Source organism: Carlito syrichta, unplaced genomic scaffold, assembly GCF_000164805.1.
Source record: "Carlito syrichta isolate Samal-C Ts95f unplaced genomic scaffold, Tarsius_syrichta-2.0.1 Scaffold308277, whole genome shotgun sequence".
Taxonomy (NCBI): domain Eukaryota; kingdom Metazoa; phylum Chordata; class Mammalia; order Primates; family Tarsiidae; genus Carlito; species Carlito syrichta.
This window is the reverse complement of record NW_007252373.1, coordinates 372,091-385,088: the sequence shown is the minus strand read 5'-3', so window position 1 is coordinate 385,088 and position 12,998 is coordinate 372,091. Positions and strand designations below refer to the sequence as shown.

The 12,998-nt window shown below is 34.4% G+C and overlaps 1 protein-coding gene across 1 annotated transcript in view; it reads right to left on the bottom strand.

The window, feature by feature from the left end:
* RELN (reelin) overlaps positions 1-12,998 on the bottom strand; it is a 534,724-nt gene that overhangs the window by 236,875 nt on the left and 284,851 nt on the right. Inside the window, exon 9 of the mRNA XM_008065395.1 lies at positions 2,803-2,899. Coding sequence (XP_008063586.1) covers positions 2,803-2,899 — 97 coding nt within the window. The remainder of the gene's footprint in view (positions 1-2,802; positions 2,900-12,998) is intronic.

Here is a 12,998-nt window from a genome sequence, read left to right as displayed (position 1 = left end):
TTTCTTAAGAATGTAGTTTCATGATTTCAAAAATGTTATATTTATTGCAGATTAAATATTCATAATCCCATAGCCCTTAAATCCTTTAATATTTGCTGATTACTAAGATTTTCATATTGAATGACGACAGTTTAAATATTAAGTATCTTCAAGAGGGTTATATGTAACATAAGGCAGACACTGAGTATATTCAAATAAGTTAGTAAAGGAAAAATAGAATAGAAAATGGCACACACTACCGTGGCTTGTGCCAAAAAATCAAAGTATATCCAACATAGTTTTTTGCATATGGTAGCTATTGATCTACAACAGTTTACTTTACTTGATGATTAGAAAAAAAGAAAAGCTATAAAACTGTGATCTGAATGTTGAGTCTTATTTTATAATTATATACCTATTAGATACCATATATAATGCAATGGTTAATAATTGTCTTTATATGATAATTGTTTCATTTTTAGTAACCAGATATGTTTTCATATGTTTAGTCTATAAAATGTGAGATTTTCCATGAAAATTAAATGCTCTAATTTATAATTCTTTATAATCTCATGTAGATCAATCTTTAAAAACATTATATAACATGATCTTTATATTACATCTGTTAGAATCTACGTCCTTCTGCTATATAATAAAATATTTTTATTAAACATTTTCTTCTACCAAAGTAGAAACCTGCTATAGTAAAAATGATTGCCTTTGCCAAGATTAAAATGGTACTAAAATTCAAACTAGTGAGGTACCCTAGGCTTACTATAAATCTGTTTGAAAGGACTAGAGAAAAGCCATATTTTTCATTCACCAATGAAGCACATATATATTTGTAAAATTGTCAGCATAGGTTATAGATGGTACATCTTACCTTTGAGCATAATCAATTCCCTTTTCACTTAAAATATTTCATAATGACTATACTTTTAGCTTCAAAAATAATTTAAACTGATGAAGAGAGTATATTTTCGTTTTAGGTAGTAATTGGAAACACTTCATCTTGATCACCAATGGTAAGGGGAATTTGCATTAATGAATATAATGGTTTGGTACATGGCTTAAAACTGAAAGTCCCATTTTGTAAAGAAATAAAATGAAATCAGCTAAACATGATATTGATATGTTGTAATTAAATGTGTAGTTTATTTGCCATATTGAATGTTTTCTGGCAAGAAGTACATGCCACAATTTGCTTAAACTATGATAAACAGCATGTTAGAAAGAGGGAAAAAGATATGAGTAAATTTTCCAATACTTATGCTGCCTTGCTTAAAGCCATTTAGATAAATAGATTCTTAATATGAGTGCATTTTCACAACTACTAGAAATTAGAAAGAAAAGCAATATGTTCTGTTTCAAAATTGGCATAGCATGTCAGAGCTCAGCTTGTACTAGGTGCCCATAAGTTATATTTTGTCCTGCCTCAGAGGGAGACCATTCATTAAAATCCATGAGTTAGAAACATTTTCTCAGATTTTGGTTGAACTAGAGCTTAGATTTGTGTAATTTTTATTTTATTATTATTATTTTTAAAAAATACTGCTGTGGAAACTTTAAACAAGTTGATTTAGTATTAGACTGAGAGCCTAATAGTTATTCTGTTACCCTAAACAAATCATAGTTATTTTAATATGAAAATACAATAAGGGAAATCACTTGTAGAAAAAAGAACTGTCACAAAACTGATAGAAAATACTCTATCTACTTAAGTATGTTAATTTAAGAACTAACCTAATCATAATAATCACTTTATAAAAGTTTAAGGTATTTTTCCTTTAAATATCTTATAACTGAAATTAAGCATTCATTTTGAATTTTATTTTATGATATAAACTCTGCAAAAATGGTAGACATAATTTGAGCTTCATTAATTTAACTAAATTGTATTAACATGAGTGAGTTTCTTCTTCCTTAAGCATCTTACCTTATTGTCTTATTGAGGGATAAGAAAATATAATAAATGATTGCAAGTCATATCAAAATTATGATAACAGAATTTTAGAACTGGCCTCAGGGAAGCTAGAAGGGACGTGACAGAACTAGTGATTAGATATAAAAGTCCCAGTAGCTATTAACTCAATATCATCACAGACAGGAAGGGATTTAGGTAGTCATCTGATATATTTCCAGGTCTACATAGAGGCCAGGCCAGAGTCAGGCCACCTAGAGCAATGGGTGGTGATGTTATTTTGTGGAGAATACTTTCAAAAAGGTTGTGATCTCAAATGTACTTTTCTTGAAAATAGTTTTATTATAAGTGCTCCTGACAATGGGAAGTTCTGAATGAAAATGATACTTTTAAGAATATCTCCTAAAGACGAACAAACATATGGACTTCACAGCCACTTCGGTGGATTTAGAGTCGCTCACACTCAGTGATCTATCACAGAAACAAAGAACAGAGTACGTTCTCACTCATAAGCGAATCTTGAACAATTATCATAATACTATAAGAAAGGGATTGGCAGTAGTGGGAAACTGTCAAGGGAAGGGGGTGGGATTGAAAGTTGAGGGAAACGACTAGGGGAGGGAGGGGCACGCCTCATCAACAAGAGTACCTGCATGATCGTTTATATACCTAACCCTGAATTGTACCCCACATCTTTATAATAAAAACACCCCAAACCCCAAAACAATTTCTTCTTCAAGTAGGGCAGGTCATAATGTGAGTATCCATGTAATTCTGCATAATTAACACCAGAGTGCTTTTAACCATAAAGAAAGAGTCAGTGGTAGAATAAAGGCATATAGAAAAGAAAAAAAAATTCATCTATGTTAAAATTTATTAAAATACTTTAAATTACAACAAACCCAATTTTCTCAAGCTGAATCCAGTCCACAGAATTATTCTTGGCATACGATACGATGATGCTGGGGTCTGAATAACTAAAGCGACATGAACCTGACCCTGTAAATAGCAATAACAATAAATCAAAAAACAGTGCAATTACATATTGTAATTTCCTGATAAATACTTTAGATAATTTCAAAATTATTTATATATTTATCTGATAGTTTACACACTCTTCTACCCATGCTGAAATTTCCTGTGATCTGTTCTGATAAATACCATTTGATAAACAATCTTGGGAACTAGAAAAAAGTTTCAAAATTTGCAGATTTCTCTAGAAGTATAGAAATTACTAACTTAAATTGTAAAATAAACAGTTCTATGCCAAGAAATACTTAAGTAGTAATTACAGAATGACCAATAATGCAATTTTGGTTTTTGTAAGTTAATACCAATTATTGGTGATCACATTAAATGGTACATAAATCATTAAACTGAAGAATAAAAACATTCCCTTTCTGTGTACATATCTAAATAATGAGATAGAATATGAGAAACTAAAATGCTGTAAATAAAATTCAAGTCCTAAATGAATGATAATTATTATGAATGTGATTGGTATTGCCCTCCTATAGCCCAACATTAAAGATTTAAAATAGAGATTATGTACCATTGAGAATATTTGATGATTAATTATCATCATCACATTCAAAACTGGGAATACAAACACCAAAGAAAGTTTTAAAACTGATAAGTTTTGTCTCTACATGTTCAATGAATCCATATAATGAAGCATAGTATGACTACAATGTCAAAGATCACAGAATATGAATTCCAAAACAGTCCTGAAATATTTGCCAAAAGTTTATTCTGACATAGCAGAATTTTTATACTATTTTAAAAACAAATCAACAACAACAATAACAAAAACCCAGAAGAAATGGTGCTTTTTATGTTTAACTTTCACCCATCTGCTAGAGAAGTCTCAGGTTCAGCAAATGGCATGTTGATGGTCTTACATTTGTAGTGCTGAGTTCCAAGCTTTAATCAGACTCATTTATTTTATTCCAGTTGTGCCTAGTACAAAACCGGTTAGTTTGTAATTGCCAAAGCTGGCAAGGTACTAAAAGGCCAAACAGCAGTTTTCCTAGATTTAGTCTTACAGCCAAAACACAGGTGAAAAGCATGAAAGGAAGGGGTATTCAAAGAAAAGCTACCCAGCAACCCTGATCTCAAACAGAAACCCATCTTATGCCATTTTAATCATTGCTAAATTCTACCTTTCATGAGCAGTTGCTTAAAATAAATATCAAACTGTGTGGCTGGAAATGGAGACAGGTAGGCTTATGTGAGACTAACTTCAACTCAAACAAGAATAAGGTCTGCCAGAGGACTTGTTATTTCAAAGGAAAGTTCAAATTAGCCTAAAGAATTTAAATGTTATTTCTGTGTTTCTTTTATGTCTTATACACCTTAAGTACTTAAAAGCAAATGTATAAGGCAAATTCCCAAAAAGGAAAAAGATAGAACAAACGATAGCCAAAAATATTCCTTACAAGATTCAATTGCATACAAATTGTTTACAAATCGAGAAGAGAGAAGGAAAGCTGATACACATCAAAATTAAAATGTGCCTAAATACAGCACTGGTGACAAATATGACTTCTCTCCTGTCTATTTTCATATGCTACCATCTCACTTTTCCTCAGCCACTTAGTCAATGTTTTGTTATAGCTAACATTTTAGTATTTTTTGAAGGCATCTCCTCCTCGCCACTATCAAGGCATCCTCGTTAGCTCTCTTCAAGTCTCTGCAAGAGTGATTAGTTGGTCTCCTTGTTTCAACCTTACCAGTTCTCACCGTCACCCAGTTGCCAGTGCTCTTTTTGCTCTTTCCATACGTGAATTTAATCATGTTACCTCCTTGCTTACAACCCTTCGACATTTCTTCAACCCCTTCAGTCAAAAGATGCACTTCCACCTCTGATGGGGCAAAAGTGCACAGTTCCTAAAGTTTGAATGTGTACTCTGAGAAACAGAGCTGGCCCAGGGTTGTCTTAAAGAGTTTCTACATAAAAAGATGGCCAAAAGGCAAAGTGACTCCAACAGAGGGGTGAATTACTGGAAGACTATGATTGAGGCTAGGGTACTAGTGATCAGTCAGAGGAGAGGCACTGTCCATGTCAGAGGAATTGGAGTGGGAGGACTCCAGCTGGAAGAAGCACCCCCCAAGTGAACTACTCAGTTTTGAATATTGGTTTACTCAGGGGCCAATCCCACCAGACAACCCTTTGCAATGGTGCCAGTGCAACAGATAAATGATTTCCCACTCCCATCCAGAGTGTAACTTATAACTGGATACAGTTTTTCTTCACGTAAACCTTTCCAAATTGCAGTCCCACTGTCACATAGACTTCGGTTAGCAGAGTAAGGTTTGTCTTTGCCCATATTGAAATGGTCATTTGTCTCCAACTGGGGTGAGGGAAGGAAAGAGTTGGCCACTGTTCATTTCTTCCCCATGTGTCCTAATGTCACTTCTGATTCCCTGTACCCAGATGCTGTAGTGCAGTTGTCACATCCCTCAAGGCATTTCTTATGGGGTGAGGAGACAAGTATAATATAAGCAGGCACCACATATAACAGATATCTCTTTATTTCCCCTCTCAAATCAAAGATATTTAATTGCCAAAGCTGAAATTTAGACCAGAAAGACAATTCCAATATCAAATAAAAAGACCCTTTATTTGCCTGGTTTTTTTCCTTCTTTAGATTACTTTCAATGTAATCTTTTACTCTAAAGTAACAATTTTGCAAGGATTTAAAGAGTTATTGAGGGAAGGAAGATAATTAAGAACCATGGTTATCAAAATATGATCTGAGAGGCATTGATGGACTTAAACTGGTATAAAAATTCAAGTACTCTGTTTCTTATAGGCAAATGAGGAAAGTCTATGTACTTTCATTTTTACCCATAGCAAAGGTACAAAGGGTTTCTAAAATTTGGTAGTCATACATAAGTTAATGAATTTATAGATTACTGAGAAGCCCACACAGTCTAAGAAATCTGGCTTCCATTCGCTGCTGTACACAGGTTACTTTTCATGCCCACAGTTTGGGGGAAGACAGGATATTTTATGGAAAAGTTAAATCACCAGTGTTGTTTTCAGTCGATCTTGGTTATCAAGTCTCAGTTTTTCATTGACAAATAAATTGATAAATGATAAAGATAAACCTATAGTCATTTACAGCCACTGTCATTTACACTATTATTGCTGCTTAGTCAACCCCATAGTATATAATAATGCATATTTTTAACAACATATCTGACCTATTATTGTCTTATAGTTTGTCCTATGGTTTAAGAAATATTATGCACTACAACATAAATGCAAGCCATCTATACTTCTTTACTAAAGTAGATGTCTACATAATGTGCCAAAACTATCTTACAACAAAACAACACTTCATTTTTCATTGATGATATCCTATACTGGTTTTGCCCCTAGGAATTTGGGCTGTTTTAAAAAGTTGCTTTGTATTATCAAGTTAAGCACAAAAATACTGGGTTATTTTTTAAAATGTCTCAGTATTTTAACAGAAAATCATACGCATGAGTTCATTCTTATTAGGTTAACAACGCAATACATACAATTAAAAGAACAAGAAACACACAGGTTATAATGCCACCATCTTTTCACTCACAAATCTACATGTACCATATGCTCTCTCCATTTGTACTAGGGCTTTCTGCCTTCTTTCTGTTACAGTGGGTAAAGTGTTTATGCCCTAATTAAAGGTTAACCTCTTCATGTGGTCTAGATTCCATCTTCCCTAGCTTCTTAAGATTACTCCTCTCTCCTACATCATCAATCTCTCCCAACATCATGCAAGTATACAAAGTGTCTCCCATGTTTAAAAAAAAAAAAAGAACTTTCTTGACGTCCCACCCCCATCTTCTGCTCCTTTATTTCTTCCATTTACAGCAAAACTTGTCAAAAGGGTTGGTCGTCCAGCAACTGTCTCCACTTTCTCCCATCCTATTCTCTTTTCCCCACTCTTTCTAGGCTTTTGCCTCAAGCACTCCATTGAAACTGGTCCTGCCTAGTCCTCAAGTCACTGGGGAGCCAATGTTGCCAAATCAATAGATAATTTAACCAAATTCAGGTCCCTTGACCTCTCAGCAGGATTTGTCGCAGCTGATGTAGTATTTCTTGAATGCTTTCTTCTCTGGACTTCTACCACCTTCTTGATTTTTCTCCTTTTTCACTGTCCACTGTTTCTCAATCTTCTTTGTTGTACTTTTTCTCTTGATCTCAACTTTTTTTATTAATTTAAATGCATTCTTAATTGACAAATAATAATTGTATAGATTTATAAAGTATCATGTGATATATGCATACATTGTGGAATGATTAGATCAGGCTAATTAACATATCCATCACCTTGTCTACTTATTTTTTTGCAGTGAGAACATTTAAAATCTACTCTTTTAGCTCCATTGAAATATACAATATATTATTATGAACTACAGTTACTATTCTGTGCAACAGATCACTGGAACTTATTCTTCCTGCCTACTGAAACTTTGTACCCTTTGACTAACATCTCCTCTTTCCCCATCCACTGCTCCCAACCCTAGCCTCTGGTAGTCACCATTCTACTCTCTACTAGACTCAAATTATTTTAATGACTTTCTCAGCCCTTATCTACATTGTTCTCTTCAGTGATCTTACTCATTTTCCAGGTTTTAAATAATGTCTATAAAAGACAATACACAGGTTTATATTGCTCATGAGATTCACACTTATAGACCAACTCCTACGGGCCATGTTTAATGGACATCTCCATCTTAGAAAGTTAAAATAAGAAGTAATAGGCTTCTACCAACCAGATATTCCATTGTATCATTTCATTTCAAATGGCACTACCTCAAATGCAAATAAATAAGAAAAAAAAAGCCTAAGACACTGTTATGTTTAGAAATAAACTGAATAAAATTGTAACCTTATAGAAAAATGTTTCTCTAATTTGTAATGTGATGGATTAATGAGAAAATCTTTGATGATAGGTGCACTTATTAATCATATAGTCTTAAACAGATCATATTTAATTTTATCATATGGGGGAAGTCTACAAATTCAATGCTTATTAGCATTCTATATAATAATTCCATATAAATTTTAATTTTACTTTTTAGAGTGAAATTCCCTTTGATGTAATATTATCGTTCAGAGAGGCAGTATGTGTAGGGGTTAGGAGAGAGTGAATAGAGGGGACAGGCTGCCAGGTTTGCAATCTGGGCTTTGACACTTCTTAGTTGTGTGACCTGGAGCAAGTCACTCTTTCTGTGTCCAACTTTCCATACTTATAAAATAGAACTACTACTACTTCATAGAACTGTTGTGAAGATTAAGGAGCTAGCACATGAAAAATGCCTAGAAAACAGTTCTTGGTGCATACTATTTAATACATTTTAGCTATGATTCAATATTTTAAAATTTCATTTCATAAATTCATTTATCCCAGAAAATGGACTATATTTGTTCATAGGCTAAATATTAAATTCAATTACTGTTTATTAAAGAATGCACAGTGCTTTTTTTCTCTATAATTTCTTTTACTTTGGGCTAATTTTCTACTCTTTAATGGAAATGATATAAAATCAATAAGGAAATGAAAATGGAGACCCAAATGAGTAACTGACTTGTTAGCAACATTGGCAAATGTGTTAATGGGGAAGGAGACTCTCCTACTTACAAAAAAAGATGCTCAGACAGTAGGATAGTAAGATAACTCAGGATAAAGAGATACGTTTCATAAGGTCTATATAATTGCTACCACAGAGTTAAAAATTTGACTTTGAAGTTCCCAGCATCCATAGAAAACCAAAAATCTGATCAGTTAGAATCTTGATACCTATCAAGAAAAAAATTTTTAGAGAACAATTATAGCTGTTATGAACAGGTAGGTACTACTACAATACCTCCATTTTATATGTAAAGAAACTGAGATAAAAACTGAGGTAAAGAGGTAAGAAAAAAAATCTATACTTTTCCTTTGCCTCTACCACACATTGACACAGATCAAAGCGATAACCTCTTAACTGGGCTCCCAAAGCAAACACATGGTTAATCTTCTGAAGAATTTCTTTACTAGTCATTTGTTTTAAAAATCTATGAAAAGGCATTTTAAAGAGATTTTTTTTTAAAGTTGCCTTTAAAAAAGCAATATCCCAACATTTCCCAACTAAAACAATTTTAGTTTATGAGCATTTGTAATACCATAAACGTAATTAAATACATCACCAGATGTAAAAACAACCACATAATTATATCATTAGATATGGAAAAAACTTTCTATAAAATCCAGCACCCCTTCTTGATAAAAACCCTTGAACATCTAGGGATAGATGGAACATACCTCAAAATAGTAAGAGCCTTCTATGAGAAACTCACAGCCAGCATACTGCTAAATGGACAGAAATTGGAACCATTTCCCCTGAATACCAGAACAAGACAAGGATGCCCACTCTGACCCCTCCTGTTCAACATAGTTTTGGAAGTCCTAGCTAGAGCAATCAGACAAGGGAAGGAGATCAGGGGTATCCAAATAAGAAAAGAGGAAGTCAAATTATACCTTTTTGCAGGGAACATGATGCTATACCTCAAAACTCCAAGAGAATCTGTCAAAAACCTGCTTGCACTGATAAAGGACTTAAGCAAAGATTGTCAGGGCATAAAATAAATGTGCATAAGACAGTCACATTTCTAGACACCAACAGTAAACAAACAGAAACTCAAATAAAAAACACAATCCCATTCACAATAGCCACAAAAAAATGGAAATACCTTGGAATCTTCCTAACCAGAGACATGAAAGACCTTTACAATGAAAACTACAAAACATTCTCAAAGAAATCAAAGATGACACAAACAAATGGAAAAATATTCCATGTTCATGGATTGGAAGAATCAACATTGTTAAGATGTCCATCCTAATCAAGGCAGTCTACAGATTTATGCAATACCTATTAAGTTACCAGCAGCATTCTTCTTAGACCTGGAAATGACAATATAGGAATTCATATGGAAACATAAATAACAGCAAATCACAAAAACAATCCTCAGCAAAAAAAAAAAAAAAAAAAAAAAGTAGGAGGTATCACACTCCCAGACTTTAAACTTTATTATAAAGCTACAATAATCAAAACAGCCTGGTATTGGTACAAGAACTGTCATATAAACTAATGGAACAGGATAGAGATTCCAGAAGCAAAACCTCAATTCCTCAACCAACTCATCTTCAACAAAGCCTCCACCACCAACCAATAGGGAGAGGAGAACCTATTCAGGGAATGGTACTAGAAAAACTGACTAACCACATCCAGATTAAAACAAGACCCCTACTTATCACCATGCACAAAAATCAGCTCTAAATGAATCAAAGACCTAAGCATAAAACCTCAAACTAGAAGAACCTTAGGAAATGCAAGAGGCACCCTTACAGAAATTAAAACTGGCAACCAATTTCTGATCAAAGTCCCAAGTGCCCAATGCCATAAGAGATAAGATATACAAGTGGGACCCCATCAAACTGACAAGTTTCTGCAAAGCCAAAGAAACCATCAAGAGACCAGGGAGACAACCCACAGACTGGAAAAAAAATATTTGCCAACTGTATGTTTGACCAAGGCCTAACATCTAGGAACTACAAAGAACTCAAATGTGCCAATAAGAAAAAAACAAACAGCCCCATTACAAAGTGGACAAAAGATATGAATAGACAGTTCTCAAAAGAATACATATGAGTAGCCAACAGATACATGAAAAAAATGCTCACCCTCACAGGTCATCAAAGAAATACAAATTAAAACCACATTGAGATACTACCTAACTCCAGTCAGGATGGCCATCATCAATAACTCAAAAATCAACAGTTGCTGGACAGGATGTGGTGAAAAGGGAACACTTCTACACTGTTGATGGAAATGTAAACTAGTACAGCCTCTGTGGAAAACAGTCTGGCAATTCCTAAAAGATCTAAAAATCTACCTTCCATATGACCCTGCAATCCCTCTACTGGGAATATACCCGAAGTAATTCAAATCACTCTATGATAAAAATACCTGCACACGTATGTTTACTGCAGCAGTTTTCACAATAGTAAGAACATGGAACCAAACCTGGTGTCCATTGAAAGAGGATTGGATTAAAAAAAAATGTGGTACATATACGCGATGGAATATTACACAGCCATCAAGAAGGACAAAATCATGAACTTTACAGTTTAAAAAATCATGAACTTTACCTGGATAGACTTAGGTCTACAGTACTGAGTGATCTATCACAGAAACAAATAACTGAGTAGCACACATTCTCACTCATAAGTGGACCTTGAACAATTATCGTGATACTATAAGAAAAAGATTGGCAGTGGCGGGAAATTGCCAGGGGAGGGAGGGCACACCTCATCAACAAGGGTACCTGCATAATAAACATTTGTATACCTAATCCTGAATTGTAGCCCACATCTTTAAAATAAAAAAATTAAAAGTTGGGGAAAAAAAAGAAAAACATTAACCTGATATAATATAGCAATCATGATTAAGTTTAAGATAACCGTATAATCTACATTTATATCCTAAATGCTAAATTCCATAATGGCTTACAAATCTTTTTTTTTTAATTTGGCCTCCTGTATAAGCAAAAAAAGTCTATTCATAAAATAATCATTTACCATAAAGCAAAAATTACTATTTTTAAGTATAAAATGGCACCCAATACTTGATATTTTATTTTATTTTTATTTTTATTTTAAACATGTGGAGTACAAGTTAGGGTTAGGTACATAAGTGGTCATCATACAGGTAAAGTTTGTGAATAGGTCTGGCAAGGTAGCTCACGCCTGTAATCCCAGCACTTAGAGAGCCACAGTGGGAGGACTCCTTGAGTCCAGGAGTTCAAGACCAGCTTCGGCAATATAGCAAGACTGTGTTTCTACAAAAAAAAAAATGAGCTGGGCATGGTAGTCCATGCCTATAGTCCCAGCTACTCAGGAGGCTGAGGCAGAAGGACCACCTGAGTCCAGGAGTTTGAGGCTGCAGTGAGCTGTGATTGTGCCACTACACTCCAGCCCGGGTGACAGTCAGACTCTGACTCAAAAAATAAATTAAATTAAACTAAAATAAATGAATGAATAAATAAAATGAAGGAATGTAAAAGAATGGCAAAGATTATTTCCCTATAACTACTTCCTTTTACTGTTAGAAAGACTCATCCTATAATTCTTAATGCAAACTTGGTCTAATCTATGAATCACTTTACTAAATTTACAATTTCAATTGAACCAGGCTCCATGGCTAAGCCTGTAATCCCAGCATTTTGGGTGGTCGAGATGAGTGGATTGCCTGAGCTCACGGATTCAAGACCAGTCAGGGCAACTCGGGGAGACGTCATCTTACAATAAATAAAAAATCAGGCAGGTGTGGTAGTGTGCAGCTACTTGGAAGGCTGTAGCAGAAGGATCACCGGAGCCCAGCGGGTCTACACTGAAGTGGCCTTGAGCGTAACACTGCACTCTAGCCTGACAGAGTGAGACTCCAATTCAAAAAAAAAAAAAATTGCAATAAGTATCAACTTTTACCTCGGTTCTATTTAAATAGTACTGTCTCTAGTATCATTTAGAAAAATAGACAAATAATTTTACACTTTTGTTAGAAGAAGCCAGGTCAAAATGATGAAACAATCAATCAATGAATCAACTATTAAAAGTATCTCATGTCAGAGGTCCCCATGAACTCAAAAGCCTAGTTACTTTCTTGCAATTCAGTCTCACTTCTTTTGACTTCTGGCTGCCATTTAGGAAAAACTAGGAAAACAGACACTCTGGACAGCCCTTCTCACTTAAGAAGTAAAACATCATTTAGTACTGGCATTTACATAGGCTGCTGTGTAGCTCTTACATTGGCTATTCCTTTTGCTGGGTCAACTCTCCTACATGATTCAGGCCTCTGTTCAATGGTTACATCCTCAGAAGTCTTACTCTGGCCACCTTTAATAAAATGCTACTCCCATCACTCACTGATCCTTGACTGATTTTTTTCATTGCATTTATTACTCTGTGACATTTGTTTAATGGTTGCCACCTCCCAGTGTCAGTTACTCCAGAGCAAAGATTTTGTTACACAAATCCTGTCTCATATGTGCCTTGAGAGCTGC